The sequence below is a fragment of the Stegostoma tigrinum genome, chromosome 20 (assembly GCF_030684315.1).
Source record: "Stegostoma tigrinum isolate sSteTig4 chromosome 20, sSteTig4.hap1, whole genome shotgun sequence".
Taxonomy (NCBI): domain Eukaryota; kingdom Metazoa; phylum Chordata; class Chondrichthyes; order Orectolobiformes; family Stegostomatidae; genus Stegostoma; species Stegostoma tigrinum.
The window spans coordinates 25,388,349-25,407,910 of NC_081373.1; the positions used below are offsets into that span (position 1 = coordinate 25,388,349).

The window sequence follows — 19,562 nt, forward strand, 5'->3', positions numbered from 1 at the left end:
CATAAAAAAGATCAAGTTTAATACGTAGCATAATTTTGTAGTGAAAGTTCTTTTAAAAAGGCGGTATGTACAAATCAATTAGCCTCAGGGCCATCCAAAACAGCAGTCTATTAAATTTGTATTCATTTATAAAGTGGCACCTGATTTAACCTGGTTCAACTGGTGGCTTGTTCTCAGAGTTAGAACATTATGGATCAAAACCCCAACCCACCACTGCAAGATCACAACGTTGCCATTAGGTGAAGAAATGAGAGCTCATTGTCATTTGAAAGAGATGCTAAACTGAGGTCCTCTCTGTCTATTCATGTGGATGTTTAAGACTGTATAACAGTCTCTGAAGAAATGCAGAGAGTTCTCCCACTGTCTGGCCAAAGTTTCTCCCATGCCAACACCACCTGAACATTATAACTAATCACTCAGTAACTTGTTATTTGTGGAACCATGATATGTATAAGTTAACCATCAAAAATTAATACGAACACAGGTCAAAAATGCTGCAGAACTTTTCTTAGAAATGTTCTGAAGTATCATTTAAATTCAAGCTTTTTTAACTTTGCATATTGAAAACCATTTGGGAGTAATTTTAATTTTGTCTTGGCTCAAAATCGGTAAAAGCAGATCACCAAAATGTTTTGTATCTCTCCTGAATTTTATTCCCATTGAGGTCAGTTGAAAACCCTTTAAATAATGTGTTCTTCTCCAACACTGCAGCAAAGACAGTGTATGAGAGCAGTTCAGACTCAGACAAAAGTCCAGATGTTAGCGTATCCATTAGAAGTCATTTTAATTGCTGAAAGATAGTATGTTTATTGTTCATTTCTCAAAGTAAACAATTTTATAACAATAAATTGTCCTCAACTGAGTAGATCCTGTTTTCATTTGAATTTACGGCATTAAATCAATCTTCTTTTCATTCACTGTATGCAAGAGTAAAAAGAGAATCAATGCTTGTTTTATTTCAAGAAGTTAAGGAATAACTACAAATAGGACTCACCTGAGAGCCAGGTTGGGAGTGAGGCCTACACTCTCAAAGAAGATCCTGTTTTGTTTCTGTGGAGGTCTTTGCTACCGTCCAAAGTTGAGGAAGCTGGGGGAGCAAGCACACACTTCTATGTTCTTAGAATTTCAACACCCTCCTGCCTCCCCCAGAACCAGCTGCCCCTCTGTAAACTGAAACCTGAAGGATCAGCTCATGGCTGTAGCTGTGCCCTCAATGGTTTAATGGGAGCCATTGCCAGGTTGTTCAAGGGACTTCGTAATTTAAACCCCTGCAACTTTGGCAGGACGAGTAGCAAACAATCTCCAAAATATATCATAAATCCATACATCTTATGGGGGCTATTACATCTACTTACAGAATACAGTGGAAGGCATGAAGTAGACATAATATCTGCAAACCCAAAGTTCTAAGAATACATTTAATCTAATCTTCTATAATGAAATGTGAGGCTGGATGAACACAGCAGGCCCAGCAGCATCATCAGAGAAGGGTCTAGGCCCAAAACGTCAGCTTTTGTGCTCCTGAGATGCTGCGGGCCTGCTGTGTTCATCCAGCCTCACATTTCATTATCTTGGATTCTCCAGCATCTGCAGTTCCCATTATCACTAATCTAATCTTCTGCAAACCTCTCTCCATAAATCTATTTGAGTTGTTCAACATTGCAAGTCAAGTTAGCACTGCGTTACCTGACATGAAATATAATCTACTTGTACTGATCATCTGAATAGCTGTAAAGAGAACCCTTGTGCTCCAAACAAATCTGCATTATAGCCAGCCAACTGTACGACGTCATTGTCCTCATAAATGGTAGGTGCAATATGAGGAGTACACATTTTGTAATTGGAACCATAAAACTGAATATATGTTAAAACGAATGTCCTAACCTTCATGATGAACTCAATAATTCACAAAGTTAAATGCATGTCATAAGATGTTGAACAAATAATTACCTCAAGCAGGGGAGAAAATCTGATCAGCTCTTACATGCACATGATTCATTCTCCCACTCTGAAGTTCAGAAAGTTGTAGCGGAACAATGGAAGATTAGATTAAATGTGTTCTTAGTACTTTGGGTTTCCACATACCACATCTACCTCATGATTTCCATACTAATCTGTATGTAAAGTTGTACTGTTACAGCAAAAGAGGGGTGAGAGTCCATTAGGTGTTTGGCTAGACAGCCAGCATGTAGATTGGGGTTCACGGGGTTCGATTCCTGTTCCAATTGAAGTACGCTAGGGACCTGCCACCTCACCCGACGCGGCATTTGGCCATGGTTCAGCAAATAATCACTGAAGACCTTCCTTTGAGCTAAGAACTAAAGAAGTGCTGATGACAGGGAAAGGCCATTGAGAATGGGGTAAAGTGAATTTCTCTTGCAGGGAGTCAGAGTGGATTTGATGGCAAAATGGACTTCTGCATTATAACTCATTTTCTGATTCTACGTGCTGCCATCCGTACCCATTGAAGTTTTCTTTTCAACAGTCGTGCCTCACTTAAATTCTGTGCTGACCTGAAGATTTGGCTCATCCATCATCATGTCATCCGACGTTTTGTCGTTTCAGATGACAGGATCACCATAGAGTTCTAATGAAAGGCAAACCTTGAAATGTGAACTTGCCCCTTTACTTTCCAGACATTCTGCCTGAGTTGCTGAATGTTTGTACAATTTTCTGCTGTTATCTTGATATGTGGTGTGATATTCTTTACAATACATCTTTACAATTCAAAATCCATTAAACTCTAAATTTATTTATGAAGTTAAGTAAAGACCTGCAGTCTGGAATTGTTCACCCGCGATACTGGAAACATATAACTATTACAAACCTTCATTGTCACCGCTTATACATCATTTATTAAGATTAAAAATCCAACTAAAATATAAACAGTTCAGAACTTTATTAAAAAGATCGCTAACAGTTTTGCAGAAAGCAGGTAAAATAAAGTGATATTCATGGGCCTTTGAAGATTTTGTTGATAATGTTTGAATACTTAATTTTGCCTTCCATGTTTTCATCATATTTTGACATCATGTGATAAATTTCATCTTCATCCAAAACTATGTTGCAGAGTCGAAGAACAGATCGAAATTCAGGCAGTGTGAGAAATCCAGTGCTGGTAAAATCCAATTTTCTACACACCTTTTCCAATGTTTTTCGGTTACCAGCTAACTACAGGGGTAATTAAAAGAACAATGGAATCTCAGAAGCATTTAATTCAGTCACTATAATTGGCAATATTATGAGATCAACAAAATTAGCATCCTACAAAATCAGCAGTGCTTTCAACGTGTTAGCACATATTTCAACATTGAATAACTGAAAATACTAACACCGTACCTTAGCTGAAGAAATGTTAAACCAGATATTACCATCAACTGCTGATTGCCCAGATCAGACTTTGTTTTCAGATCACTAACAGTTGTAGTTTTTCTTTTAAGCTCTACAATGATACCTTTATATTTTTACCTGAAGAACAAAATGTCTACAATAACACGTGACTTTTAAAATAAAGAGAGACGGTTGGAGTAAAGCTAGCGTCAAGTATCCGTGTGTAATATGAGTATATGCGAGTATAATGAGAATCTTGAAAAATCAAAGTTACAGATTCAAATTATTGTTTATAAATGGAATGATAATTTTATGTTGAGTTGTCAGATTTAATTTAAGCAGCAGAAGAAGTGCAATTTGTGCCCACATTCACAAATGTCAGTTGAGGGGAAACATAAACTCTTAAATCCCAAACAAGTCACAGCTAACCACACTTGTGTTTGTGTAGCTGTAAAATGGAGGCGGTTCAGAATTAACTAGATCCCTTTCTCTCAATCAATAAATCACAATGTATCGAACTACCATTTAAACAGAATCCTCACCATTCAGAGAACATATCCCAGTAATCACAGTATTGTATTCAAGTCAGACATACTGATAAAGATACTAAAGTCAGTCAAAAGAAATGTAAAATGGAATTGCAGGTAGATAGTGAAGGCGGCATTTGGTAAGCTTACCTTTTATTGGTCAGTGCATTGTGTATAGGATTTGGGAGGTCATGTTGCGGCTGTACAGGACATTGGTTAGGCCACATTTGGAAGACTGTGTGTCAATTCTGGTGTTCCTGCTATATGTGGGATGTTGTGAAATTTGAAAGGGTTCAGAAAAGATTCACAAGGATGTTGCCAGGATTGGAGGATTTGAGCATTGTGAGAGGCTGAATAGACTGGGGCAATTTTCCCTGGAGCATTGAAGGCTAAAGGGTAACTTTATACAGGTTTATAAAATCAGAAGGGATATGGATAGTGTAAATAACTAAGGTCTTTTCCCCAGAATATGGAAGTCCAAAACTAGAGATCATAGGTTTAATGTAAGAGGGGAAAGATTTCAAAGGGATCTAAGGGGCAATTTTTTCTTGCAGAAGGTGGTATGTGTATAGAATGAGCTGCCTGAAGAAGTGATGGAGGCTGGTACAATTACGACATTTAAAAGGCATCTGGATGGATATATGAAGAGGAAGAGTTAAGAGGGGTATGGGCCAAATACTGGAAAATGGGACTAAATTTGTTTGGAATCTCTATCAGCATGAATGAGTTGGTTTGAAGGGTCTGTTTCTTTGCTGTGAAAGTAGAAGTAAAATAGCAAATTGATGTTTGTAAGTGAAGATTTCTATACAGTGCTCACTAGAATATTGCATTTCCACTTTAAGAGGTAAAGACAAATTGGATCCCCAAGTGCTTTGATTAGCTTTTACAAGCTAGTCACAGATATGTCCATTTGTTCTTACATATAAATAAATAAATATTCTAAATTGCCTTCAACTTCACACATCAGGGAATGTAAATGAAATCAGCATGGAACAGGATGTTTAATTTTGCTAATTTGCTCCTGCAATTTTCACTTTATTGTGAAGACCACAAACACAGTGAAGTTACAACTGTAAGTGTGAAGAATTACCATGCATTTTGTATTCTATGGCATAACTCATTAGGGGTTAGCAATATACCCTGGGAGGTGGAGCTCACACAGTAGATAGTATCACGTTGTACATCAGTTATTAACAATGTCTAATATTTAATTCTACTGACTGCCCAAGATAAATTTTCAACCCTAGATCAGATTTGAAAGTTATGAACCTGATATGATATCTTTCTTGAATCTGGACTGATAGTTGGTGTTCTCTACAATTTAACTTCAACTCCAAGCAAATTGCAACGCAAACCCCAGCACTTAATCTGAATCTGTTACGTATGTTTTGTTCGTAACAAGTTAAAGTCCAATATTAGCTACATCCTCCAGTGAACCACTCTGTGAATCTTTCTATTACCTTTCTTCTCAGTTTCTCCGTGATCATGTTCAGACCTTTATGCATAGTTTCTGTGTATATTGTGATGTCTGGTTGATGTTTTTGGTTTGGAGTTTTCAAATTCTTAAGCCTGACTGCTCTCCTTCGATCTTCAAATGGCTGAAGGAACTCGACGTATGAAATCCTAAACAAAACATATTCCATTGTTTCAGAGAAAATTTCTCTCTAAATTATGACAATGCACAAGCTTAAAGTACATTTTGGACCAGTAAGCGGCACTCGATCAGGAAGAAGAGATCACATCCAGCGTGAGGCACAGCCCAAATGGGATGAGGAGTGGCAGATGGAGCTTAATTTGGATAAAGGCAAGGTATTACATTTTGATAAAACAAACAAGGACAGGACTTATACAGTTAACGGTAGAGCCCTGGATTGTGAGACTCAGGTGTTCATGTATATGTCCATTTGTCCATTTCAAGCCCACCGACACCCACAGCTACCTAGAATACACCTCCTCCCACCCACCCTCCTGCAAAAATTCCATCCCCTATTCCCAATTCCTTCGCCTCCGCCGCATCTGCTCCCACGATGAGGCATTCCACTCCCGCACATCCCAGATGTCCAAGTTCTTCAAGGACTGCAACTTTCCCTCCACAGTGGTCAAGAACGCCCTTGACCGCGTCTCCCGCATTTCCCGCAACACATCCCTCACACCCCGCCCCCGCCACAACCGCCCAAAGAGGATCCCCCTCGTTCTCACACACCACCCCACCAACCTCCGGATACAACGCATCATCCTCCGACACTTCCGCCATCTACAATCCGACCCCACCACCCAAGACATTTTTCCATCCCCACCCCTGTCTGCTTTCCGGAGAGACCACTCTCTCCGTGACTCCCTTATTCCCTCCACACTGCCCTCCAACCCCACCACACCCGGCACCTTCCCCTGCAACCGCAGGAAATGCTACACTTGCCCCCACACCTCCTCCCTCACCCCTATCCCAGCCCCCAAGATGACTTTCCACATTAAGCAGAGGTTCACCTGCACATCTGCCAATGTGATATACTGCATCCACTATACCCGGTGTGGCTTCCTCTACATTGGGGAAACCAAGCGGAGGCTTGGGGACCGCTTTGCAGAACACCTCCGCTCGGTTCGCAATAAACAACTGCACCTCCCAGTTGCAAACCATTTCCACTCCCTCTCCCATTCTTTAGATGACATGTCCATCATGGGCCTCCTGCAGTGCCACAATGATGCCACCCGAAGGTTGCAGGAACAGCAACTCATATTCCACTTGGGAACCCTGCAGCCCAATGGTATCAATGTGGACTTCACCAGCTTCAAAATTTCCCCTTCCCCCACCGCATCCCAAAACCAGCCCAGTTCGTCCCCTCCCCCCACTGCACCACACAACCAGCCCAGCTCTTCCCCTCCACAAAACCAGTCCAACCTGTCTCTGCCTCCCTAACCTGTTCTTCCCCTCACCCATCCCTTCCTCCCACCCCAAGCTGCACCTCCATCTCCTACCTACTAACCTCATCCCACCTCCTTGACCTGTCAGTCTTCCCTGGACTGACCTATCCCCTCCCTAGCTCCCCACCTACATAAATGCACAGTGCTCAGGTAATGCAACACAGCATTACAACACAGAGTGGGCTCAGTAAACATTCTCAATCCTACTCATTTCGCCGTATGAATTATTCATTTATTCTATTCTTTATTAGTCTCAACATGAATAAACTGGGCAATTTGGGAGTGACACGTCTCTCTGCCATCCTGAAGGAAGAACATTGCAAAATACAGAGACTGTCATAAGTAATTATGTTTGAAATATCAAACAACACACGTTATTTGCCCTCATGCATTTGGAATTCCATATTAGTAACTACCAGCAAATGTCACCTTCTCACTTCTATTATTCTGTAATAATTTACACATAAGCACAGACTATAAAAAGGGAAGAGATAATGTGAACTGCAGATGCTGGAGAATCCAAGATAACAAAGTGTGGAGCTGGATGAACACAGCAGGCTAAGCAGCGTCTCAGGAGCACAAAAGCTGACATTTCGGGCTCTCCACCTATCTTCTTTTCTCTCCATCTTCGGTCCGCCTCCCCCTCTCTCCCTATTTATTCCAGAACCCTCACCCCATCCCCCTCTCTGATGAAGGGTCTCAGGCCGAAACGTCAGCTTTTGTGCTCCTGAGATGCTGCTGGGCCTGCTGTGTTCATCCAACCTCACATTTTATTATCTTGGATTCTCCAGCATCTGCAGTTCCCATTATCACTGTTCATGTATATAGTTCTTTGAAAGTTCTGTCACAAGTAGACAGGGTGGTTAAGAAGGCATTCAGTATGCTTGCCTTCTTTGCTCATAACACTGAGTATAGGAGTTAAGATGTCATGTTGAGGTTGTTCAGAACATTGTTGAGTTTGAGGCCACTTTTGGAATACTGTGTACAGTTCTGGTCAGGAAGGATAGTATTAAATGGGGGAGGGCTCAGAAAAGATTTGCCAGGATGTTGCCTGGACTGGTGGGCTTGAGTTAAAAGGAGAGGCTGGATAGGCTGGGAACTTTATTCGCTGGAGCATTGGAGTTTGAGGGGTGACCTTATGAAGGTTTGTCAAATTATGACAGGCATAGATTAGGTGAATAGCAAAGGACTTTTCCCTAAAGAGCAGGAGTTCAAAACTAGGGGGCATTTTATTTTTTTAAGGTGAGAGAAAGATTGAAAAATGACCTCAGGGGCAGCTTTTTCATACAGAGGGTGGTTCATATGAGGAGTCAGAGAGTGTGAGGGTGTGCATGAGAGGGAGTGCGTGACAGTGTGAGAGAGTGTGAATGTTAGAGAGAAAGAGTATGAGAGAGTGTGTGTGTTCCATGGAAAATAATCAAAAAGGTTAAAACGGGGTGCGTTCAGCAGAAGGTATTAACGTTTCCAGAACAATTAACAGGACAGAGAGTTTGGAAAGGGTCAGGAATTTAACTTCAGGCACAACAATAAAGTGGTATCAATGAGACTAGAGGCAGTCAATGCGGGGCTGAGGGTGTTGGACTTAAATGCATGCAATATACGAAACAAGGTAAATGAGCTTGTTTGAAATTGGTGGGTATGATGTCGTAGGATCACTAAGAAATAACTGCAAGTGGATCACATGCTATCGAAAGGAAAGGCGGATAGTCAGAGGGGAAAAAGTTGGAGGAACACAGCAGACTAGGCAGCATCAGAAGAACAGAAAACTTGATGTTTCAGGTTGGGACCCTTCTTCAGAAATGCATTCCTCCAGCTCCACACTGTGTTGTGTCTGACTCCAGCATCTGCAGTTCTTGCTATCTCAGAAGAGAAAAGTTGTATTGTTAGTAATAAATCAAATAAATCAATAGCATGAAATGATATAGAGTTGGAAGACATAGAATCTGTGTGGGGCAAGTTGAAGAATTGCAAAGAAAAGAAGACCCTGATGGGAGTTATGTGCAGGCCTCCTAACATTATATTTTTTTCCAACATCCTGGCTAATTTAGGAGATAGAGAAACCATGTAAGAAAGGAACTATTACCATAATTATGGGGGACTTCAAAGTGCAGGTGGACTGGGAAAATCAGGTTGGTAGTGGATCCCAAGTAAAGGAATTTGTGGAATGTCTGTAAAATGGTTTTTTGGAGCAGCTTGTGGTAGAACCCACAAAGGAACTGGCAATTCTGAATTTGGTAATGCGTAATGAGCCAGACTTGATTAAGGAGCTGAAGGTGCAGGAACCCTTATGGGGCAGTTACCATAATACGATAGAATTCAACTTGCAGTTGACAGGGAGAAGCTGGAATCAGATATCATGGTCTTACAGCTGAGTAATGGTAACTACAAAGACATAAAGGAAGAGCTGGCCAAAGTGGATTGGAAGGGGAACCTAGCAGGGAAGACAGTAGAGCAGCAATGACAGGTGTTTCTGGAAGTAACTTAGAAGGTACAGCAGAAGGAAGAAGAAACATACTAAGGGGAGAACAATGTAGAAATGACTGACAAGGGAAGTCGGGGACAGCATAAAAGCAAAAGAAAAAGTATACAATGTGGGGAAGATTAGTGGGAAGCCAAAGGATTAGGAAGTCTTGACAAACCAGTAGAGAATAACTGAAAAAGCAATGAGGAGGGAGAAGTTGAAATATAAAGGTAAGCTAGCTAGCACTATGAAAGAAGATTGCAAGAGTCTTTTTTAAATATTTAAAGGTGAGACAGGGAAGAGTCGACATTGGATCGCTGGAAAGTGAGGCTGGAGAAGTAGTAATGGGTAACAAAGAAATAGCAAAGAAACTGAATAGGTACTTGGTGTCAGTCTTCACAGTGGAAGAGGTTAGCAGCATACCAAAACATCAACGCAGCCAGGGAGCAGAGGAAAGTGGTGTGGCTATCATTAAGGAGATGGTGTTGGGAAGTTGATCGGACTGTAGGCAGATTAATCAGCCAGACCAGATGGATTACATCCTAGAGTTCTGAAGGAGATAGCTGAGCAGATTATGAGGCATTGGTTGTTGAATTTTCAGGAATCACTGGAATTAAGGAAGGTCCCAGAGGACTGGAAAATGGCTAATGTAACACTCGTGTTTAAGGGGGGAGAAAGGCAGAAAACAGGAAAGGAGAGGTCAGTTGACCTGACCTCAGTCGTTAGAGAGATTTTAGGAGTCCACTATTAAGCATGAGATTGTGGAGTACTTAGAAGTGCATGGCAAAATAGGGCTGAGTCAGGTAGCATTGTCAAGGGGATGTCATGCCTGACAAATCTGTTGGAATTCTTTGACAAGATAATGAGCAAGTTAAACAAAGAAAAGCCAATAGGTGTGATTTCTTTGAATTTCCAGAAGGCCTTTGACAAAGTGCTTGAAATAAAATAACAGCCTATGGTGTTATGGATAAGGTACTAACATGGATAGAAGATTGGCTGACTGGCAGAAAGCAGAGGGTGGGGATAAATGGTATTTTTCGGGATGTCTGCCGGTGGTGACATTGCTGCAACAGAAGGGTGGCAGTCAACTAGTGCCTGATTAAGGCCACCTGGAGCACAGGATGGCCTTGTTCAAAGTTGGTCAATTCAAGACCTTCCTACCTTCAGGGAGAGGATGAGGAGAAAGCTCCCATACCCATAAAATCCAACTCCATCTGAGCTATATAAGGTAAAGTAATATAGGCTTTTCCTGATCCTTGATCATTGCAATGGTTTCTCTTCTTACTCCCACACTATTATTTCTGGTATTCCCAGTATCTCTCCTTGATCCCCTGTTTCTCATACACATGCTACCTTTGATGACATCATGCAAAAGAACAGCGTTAGTTTCCACAGTCACCTCACCACTATCTCTCTTAATTCCTCCATCATCACTATACTCTCAGATTGCACATCAGACCTCCAGCACTGAATGAGCAGTAACTTATTCCATCTGAACATCTGGAAGAGAGAAGCCCCTGTTTTCAACCCTTCCTCCAAACTTAATTCCCTGCTATTTATTATGTACTCATCTTTAGCAACAATCTAACTGAAGCAATCTGTTTTCAACCTCATATCTGACTCAGACAGGAACTTCTGACCTCACATTTCCACTATCATTGAGGAAGTCTATTTCTATCTCAGTGACATTGCTCTACTTCACCCCACTTAGTATATCTACCACTGAAACTTTCAGTTATGCCCTTTTATTAAACTTCTGTCTATCTATCTTTTCTCTAGTGTTTGTTTCCGAAGATTCTGAATGACTTCAGAATGTTAATCAGGAAACTCTCCCATTCTTACCACCTGCTAACAGGCATTTTGGAAGAATTTACAGACCGACAACCGACCCTTGTTTCAACACAGCATGAATGCAAATTCTGTTGCCAACAAGTCCTGGCATGGGACCTGAACCTTCTGGCCTAAAGATAAGGGCACTATAAGTCTGCCTTCAGACTTGTCTTGCTATCTCTAGGCTTCAGAGTTCTCACACATTCTCTCTACGATCTTGTGATCACTCAAAATTCCGCTACTCGTGTCTCAGGTCATACCAAATATTTGTAACCTGTCATCTTCTGTACTCACTGACTACATTGTGTTCTGATCAACAACATTTTGATTTTATGATTCCTGTTCATAATTTGTAATAATTTGCTCTTTTTTTTCCCATCTCCAGCCCCACAAGTTTCCAAGGCATATAGATGCATCTAATTCTGACCTACTCAGCATCCCTGATTTTAATTACAGTATCATTGGCTTACACTCCATCAATTACTTAGGCCCTTATCTCTAGAATTCCCTTCCTGCAACTCTTCACCTTTTACTTTCCTTCTTTAAGGCACAACTTAAAGCTACATCTTTGACTTGGTTGTGGGCCATCTCTCCTAACCAGCCATATCGTACAGTTTCATATTTTGTTTTCTTGTGCTTCTGTGATACACTTTGGGACGTTTCTTTACATTAAAGTTATTATATAAATGTAAGTAGCAGTTGACGTTTCAACCTTTCTTTGCCAAGAAAGTAATGTAAATTTTGTAATGCTGGCATGTCTATTTTGTCTCACTATTTTCATCACATTTCCCTCCCCCCCGGGTCAGCACATTTCAAGTATTAGACTCACGTATGATTAAGAATGCACATCCTGCTGTCATTCTGGAATCTGCCCAACACATCAGTATTTGACACTCAGTCATAAAGTTGTTGTATGTAAATGTATTTCCTACCACTGCATGGAAAACACATTCATGCACCTGGGTTATCCCAAAATAGGTCATTATACATCCTTTATTGATCTTTATTCATCTCTGCAACACACAATCAGGATTTAACAGGGTAAGCCAGGGAGGAAATCAATTAAAAAAAAGATAATTGGGTACTAACTAACCAGTTCTTCTCATGGGTAAACCTACTGGCGATTATCTCACAGGTCTGATCATTCAGCGACTCACATACATCCATAAGAACATCTTTGAACTCCTCTTTGCTAACAAAGCCAGTGTTAAATTGATCCAACTCACGAAAATTTGTCCAGAGGTCATCTAGCATGAGCTTAACCTACAAAATAACACCAGAGTAATCAATAAAAATGGAAAATCAGTGTTAAGAGAACCAACTGGCTGATGTACACACATATGCAACAGAATAATCTATAAAATTTGAAAAGGATATTGGATTGGACAGCAGCAGTATTGTCTTTAGTAAAGGGTTTTTCTTTTTGGCTTTCTTCTTATTTTATTTTCTTACTTGTAATCAAAATAAAATGAGGGTAGTAACACTACTGATAGGTTTAAACTCTTGTGGTGCTGTATGCCAACCAGCCCCACAAGCTTTCTCATCTAATTCTGGCCTGCTGAGCATCCCTGATGTTAATTACAGCATCACCAGCTGATACTCCATCAATTAAATGCGGAGAGAATCTTGCAGTATCTCAGTTGAAATGATAAGGAATGTAAGTAGAATTCAGTTTTGTTTTAAATATTTCAGCTTCGTGAACTCAAATCAGGAATATTTAAACAAAGAGCTAAATCAATTTGAAGTGCTTGAGAAACAGACTGACATTCTTGCATATTGATTCATAACAATTTCTACCAGGAGTTTTCAGGAACTCTTCCAGTTGATGCAAGAAAGTGTCACCTATTAGGAAAACTACAACTGGCTATATTTACTTTCTGGTAGGAAATTTTATGGAAAAGCTACAGGGGAGTTTTATGATGTTGCTTAATAGAGGCAGTGTGTTCCTCGAGTGATAACGGAAATGAATGTTCAAGGATATAGTGGGAACTGGGCAATGTAATTACCCACATTTTTGGAGTGTTACTAATATGTTTCTGACAAGTGGGCAAACCCTGAAATCCACTTCATTGTATCAGTGGAGGCAGCTACAGGGAGAGAATATGATAAAATACATTAAATCAGCTACAGTTAAATATAAAGAATGCTTTTAAGATCTAGTGTGTGCAATGATTGGCAATGCCTATGGTTGGCATCAAAGGAGCAAATGAAAGACAAATTTTAGGTATGTATTTAGCCATATGAACTATTGTTTATATTTAAATATGTATTTGTTTATAATATACAGGAGATCAGTTAGCTCAGCTGGCTGGACAGCAGATTTGCAATGCAGAGCAATGCCAACAATGTAGGTTCAATTTCCACACTGACTTGAGAGATGACTTGTGGTGGTTTAACTTGACACTCACCTTCTCGACCTCCCTCCTTGTCTGGGGTGTGGTGACCCTCAAGTTAAACCACCACAAGTCATCTCACCCTCCAAAAAAGACAGCAGCCCTATGGTCTGGTAAGACTATGGTGACCATTATATAGACCAAGACATTTTTCAAAATGAATTTTTATTGAGGTGCAAATATTGCAATTTCTGGGTTATGGTAGCCAATTTTCACCAGGAATATCCCACAAATGACAAATGAATAAGCAACCAATTAGTTTTCTGTTATGAGCATGTCATGTTGGCCATAACGCCAGGAGAAATTCTTTGCTCTTCCTTGGCTAGAATAGTATCAAAAGATACCTTATGTGCAACTAGAACAACTGTTTTAAAGGGGATTAGTTTTGCACATTATCGCCAATTCATTAATGCATCACTCTAGTACTGTATTATTGTCAGCTTCGTGAGTTTTAGTCTTTGATCACAGATTTTCAAATTCACAAGTTTCTGGCCTTAAATTGAAGACACCAATAACTAGCATCATAGGAATGAAGTCTGAATTCTCGTTTTCAGCCAAAGGTGATATTTCTTTCTGGAAAGTTAGAGGTAATTGGCTGAAGAGTAAAGACAGGATACATCACCCAATGTTGTGCTGTATCCAATTTATCCTACACCTTATGCTGAATTTATTTTAAATAAATATTAAATGTAAATGATGAATGAAAATGCTGTCTGCTGATTTACCACTGACCATGAATATAAACATCATTTCTTGACTGAATAATTACTTAACCTTAGCTTGCAGATTGTCCTCAATGATTTCTGTGTCACAGTTTAACTTCCTAGATCGTACCAGGAAGTCACTGTCACCTTTAACTGGTGGATGTATTTTGGCATTTGGGTAACAAGCTGATTTAGGTGAAAATCCAAAGTGCCGGACAAATTCGTAGAAATCCAAAGTGTTATCTTGACTGGTAATTACAGTGCTCCACAGTTTTTGGACGTCATCTCTTGTGATTGGCGGGTGAATATCAAATCTGTATATGACAAGAGAAAGGTAACAGCATTTCTGAGAAAAAAAGTTACTGTGACAATGAAAACACAATTATGTACATTTTAATGGGAACAGCAAAAAATATTTCCTTAACTGCTTCAAAAGTTGATACATTGACTCAGGAGAAAATCGTCTGGTGTTCATCTTATCAAGTTTATTAAAGTTTTGTTCCACCATTTGGTATTGTTTCTTCACAAGATCCTGTATAATATTTGAGATCTAGAATAAAAGAAGTTATTCATAAGTGCTGGCCAAGTTCCACTCCTTGTAGATAATGAGTGAAGATTAAAACCTGAGGAGGTTTTAATTTACATTGATTTATTCACAGTGTGAATCATTACAAGTGTCTAACTCCTAACTCGACTCACACCCTCTGTCAGTAAGTATCCCTATATGTGTACTCAAGTAACCATTCAATTGATGCTGTTAAGATAGTTTAAATCAATCTGTTCAGAAGTTTCATGACACACCTGTGAAGCATGGAACTTGTACCCAGGTCTTTAGACTCAGAGGCAGGAACATTATCACCTCCATCTGTATATACTTAGCCTCAAATGATACAATTGACAACCTGCACTTCTCAATAACTAGTAATTTATCTTCAATTTTAAACACTGAGGTCGGCATTTCATTGAAAATGCACCACATAACATTAGGATGTGCATCTGAAAAAAGGGAATCTATCGTCAATGCAATGTCAAGATTCATCAAAATAACATTAACAGTAAAAGTAAACTAGCAAGTTAAGGTTGTCTGGTCAATTCTCTTCAGTGACTCTCAACCATATACCTTTTTATTTTGATCTACACTCCAATAACAATTTTCAGCAGGAGCATAAAAAAGGAAATTGTGAGCATACTCATTACAATTTTACACCTATTAATAAGCTTGTGGATCTTATCTAATTAATAAAAGAACTTGGATACTGGCCATACCAGAAGGTTCACTGGTTGTAACAAATATGTCAAATAAGTTTTGAATCCATTCACATCATTCTGTCTGAAGATGATAGTGAAAAATTGGCACAGTACATCAAATACAAACATTTCAAAATAATATCTATTAATCTTTACCTGATCTGTTGTTCTTCTTGAGCCATACTCTTTGTTTGTTGAATTTTCATTGCTGAAGTTTGTCATTATAGATTTGTCACACAAAAGACTCTTCGCACCTTTACTATTGTGCAATAAAGACAAATGAGACCTAGTACTTAATCTGGGATTCCATTTTAACTATTGGATATATTCATTCATAGCTACATCATAATTTATGTAATCTGAGAATTAAAAATATTGCTGTTTGTCATAGATTCCTTTTAAATTTTTCTCCTTTCCTCAGATCAGCAGCTTCCTGCAGTAAAGCAGTCCAGCACAACACTCTAGCAAGTAGAATATAAAAACAGATAATTATTTAAATGGTGAACAATTGCAAAATTCCAATATGTGGAAGGATCTAGATGTTCAAATGCATGAGTCACAAGAATTTGATATGCAGACAAAGTAAGTGATTAAGAATGTTAATTGAATGTTATCCTTTATTACAAGGGGATTTGGACATAAAAGTAATAAAGCCATGCTTCAGTTAAACAGGGTATTGGTGAAACCACATCTCAAATATTGTGTGCAGTTTGGTCTCCTTACTTAGGGAAGACTGGAGGACTTCAGTGGAGATTTACTGGATTGGTATTTGGAATCAATGGGTTACATTTTATGATAAAAGATTGGACAAGCTGGACTTGTGTTTCACTAGAGTTTACAAGAGTGAGGGATGATTTGGTTCAAATTTTTAAGATCCCGAATGGTCTTGACAAAATGAACATGAAAAGAATGTTTACTTTTGGGGATGAGTCCAGAACAAGGGGACACTGTTTTAAAATTAGAGTTGTCCTTTTAGGGCAGGAATGAGGGGAAATATTTTCGCTCTGGGTATTGGGTAGCTTTGGAATATTACTTCCGAAGACGGGAGAGGTGGGGTTATTGTTATTTTTTAGCCAGAGGAAGATAGATGTTTGATAGGCAAGGGAATCAATAGTTATCAGAGATAGATCAAATTGAGGAATCCAGAACATAAATAAATCAGTCTTGGTCTTAACAAATAGTGTAATGGCCTTGAAGTCGAGGATAGCCTACTTCATTGTATGTTCGGATATTTACAAGGTGCAATATTTTTTCAGCCAATTGGTGGCAGGGTTTCTCATCTGCATAGCTATGAATAAAAATATTTGTCTTGTGAGAAATATGAAACCAGCAAATTACTGAAAAAAAATTCTCTCCTATGATGCCCTTAAAAAGAATGAGTATGTCAGACTCTATCTAAGGAAGAAGGTCACTTGCAATTGTCAAGCTGAATGTTACAAATTGTCCCTCAATTGTATGTCTGTGTAGCATGTCTTAGATATTTTGAATGATATTGGCTATTAAACATGTCATAATATAGCTTTTTGTCTACTTAGTATTTCTAAACATTTTGAAGTGATTCCAAGACTACATCAATATGTAAAATGCATTTAACGCCAGGGATTTCTGTATTAAAGTACAGCCCATCTGGAGTAAGATTATGCGTACATGTTATATAAAAGGCTGCCAATTTCAATCTTTTCCGCCAGTAGCTGACGGCTACACATCACCCCAAGACCCTATATCTATAAAGATTATATCATGTTACAACCTATCCCCAGGTGAGGTTCCCCAATTTGTGTCAGTTCCACCCCAACTACTCCAAATCATTAATCTCCAGGTGTCTTTATTCACCTACTCCCTGATTTGGTTGTAACAAGATTAATTTAAAAATGATTCTCTCCCATTGTGAATACAATTTTCCCCAAAGTGAAGAAATTTACATTGAATTAATTGATTAGCAGTAATTTAACCCTGTTTGAGTTTATTAATAACTAAACCCAATAATAAATATTAATACAACACATTTACACAAATCAGATACAAGAATCCAATACAGAAAAAGATAAAAATTAATAGGCCTACAGATCAGTTTCTGAGTTATTTGCAATGAGTAGGTAGTGGATAATCAAGCAGTCAATTTCAAGATTCTTGACTTTACAGGTTAGCTGAAATTTTTTTGGCTCATTTAGTTTTGAACTGGCTTGCTAACTACCTTCAGGCACCTCAAGCAATCAAACTATGACCTGCAATGCAGACGTGACTGGTGGAAAGTTCTTTGTGACTTTCGTAGCACGCCAAGCAAGTAAATGTGAGTATATATAGAGCAGGACTGAAACTCATTCTTAAACTCTGTACCTCTGTTTTCCTGAAGGTGGAAAAGACAAACATCGCCTAGACTGCTGTCACTTCTGCTGTCATGTTCCTAGTCTGAGATACTCACAAGAGATTGCAATTCAGTTTGCAATGCGTTTCTCCTTTTGAAGCTGCTTTGTCACTTTCAGACATTCTTAAATGCCTCTCCAGACCACCACTGGGTTTATATCCACAGTCATCTTTTGGTGTATCTCCTATTTCTTAAAAAAAAGCATTTTGCGAGCATTTTTTCAAAATGTCCAAAGGTGATTCGAAGTTGTGATCTGTGGTCACGACAATCTGATTTAAAGTTTTCAAGTTTTTGTAAGTTTTGTTAGTTTTCTGAGGAAGAAAGTCTCTAGTTATGTGGTAAGAATAACAGTAAGTATATTGGAAAACATCTACTTATGTCCCCAGAGGTATAGGTGAACAGAGAGATCTGGAAGCTGTTGTCAGAGGTGTAGTGAGGATATTCTGAGATTGTCAAGAGATGTAAATCTGCATTCATATTGTTGAATAACCTTCCTTTATCAACTATTTACGAAGTGGGTAGGAGAGAGCATTCTTCAAACCTAAAGGATTGATCCTAATGTGAAACATCAGCAACATTACCCATGTTGTATACTACGTATGAGTTAAATATGACTTACTCATTCTCCCTCCCAAGCCTTTTACTCTAGTTCGTTAAATCATCATTATTGTTTAGCCATCTACATTTCTCTTTACATAAGCTGGGGGAGAAAATTTGACTCTGTCATCAGCCCGTCTTCAGGGAAGAACAAAGCTTTTGTCCAAAGGCAGAAGCTTGAGCTGACTGAGTGTATAAACTGACACCTCAGAGGGCACTGCAGGTGCACCCACCACAAAGACCTAAAGGTAATGTCAATGAACACCTATATTGTGGAGTGTAGGAGATTGTAGAAAATAAAATAATTTGCTTCCTCTGGGATACTATTACTGTCAAATACAGTTTTCAGCAGTCCATTAATGTCCATTGAAATACATCCTAAGCCTTACAGTCAAAAGTTGAAAGTGAGGCTTTAGTCAAGATACAGTATCAGAAAGGAACAATGCACCAGTTTCAGTAACCAATTTAATATGAGCCTTCTCGCCATTAACAAAAATATCAGACAGCTGGCAGTCATCTTGAGGTCTTGTAACTTCAGCCAATAAAAGTGTACCATTGCTTTCATTAGCATCTATGTCTAGGACACAATAAGCTGTTGCCATTTAGTTTTGCCAAGTTGTCCTGCTGTAGGGACTCCTTCTGCTGTTCCTACAGATAATTCTGAAATGGCCTTTTTTGCTATGTGTGGAACAGTGTATGAGTAGTTTTCTTGCCAACAGGGTCATTTCCCATCTCACCATGAGAATGGAGCAATGAGGGCCATTGCATCGTCTACCCATGGCTTTCAGTTCCTAAATGGCTGAGCTGGCTTGTGGTTAACAAACTGGACAGGCTTAGGTGTGGGATCCCAGGGCAAATCTCTCTCAATTGAGAAGAGCTTGTCCTGTCTGTGGATTTCCTCTTGGCAGCCTATTTTTAACAGATGTAGTACTTCCCTAGACTTTAAGAGTTCAGATAGACCTTCATCTAGGACACCAAGTGCAATGCAGTTGAATAAGCTTGTCTCATAGGGTTCTAAAGCAGCAGTAAAATGCTAGCAAATAAAAAACATTTATGAAAGAAACCACAGTGTATACTGTTTGTTGGCTGTGCTAACTGAAGCTAGCATGATCAACATCTGTGTATTGCCCTGGACTCAAATGGTTATCAAGATCCTTAATTAAGCTAACATATTTTGCCATTTCTTCC

General features: G+C 39.2%; 1 protein-coding gene across 1 annotated transcript in view; it reads right to left on the reverse strand.

Moving 5' to 3' along the window:
• Positions 1-1,525: 1,525 nt before the first annotated feature.
• LOC125461685 (EF-hand calcium-binding domain-containing protein 6-like) overlaps positions 1,526-19,562 on the reverse strand; it is a 42,776-nt gene continuing 24,739 nt past the window's right edge. Inside the window, exons 13-18 of the mRNA XM_048550688.2 lie at positions 15,569-15,671; positions 14,590-14,714; positions 14,235-14,478; positions 12,161-12,330; positions 5,318-5,480; positions 1,526-3,171 (exon numbers count right to left, since the gene is read on the reverse strand). Coding sequence (XP_048406645.1) covers positions 2,953-3,171; positions 5,318-5,480; positions 12,161-12,330; positions 14,235-14,478; positions 14,590-14,714; positions 15,569-15,671 — 1,024 coding nt within the window. The 3' untranslated portion in view covers positions 1,526-2,952. The remainder of the gene's footprint in view (positions 3,172-5,317; positions 5,481-12,160; positions 12,331-14,234; positions 14,479-14,589; positions 14,715-15,568; positions 15,672-19,562) is intronic.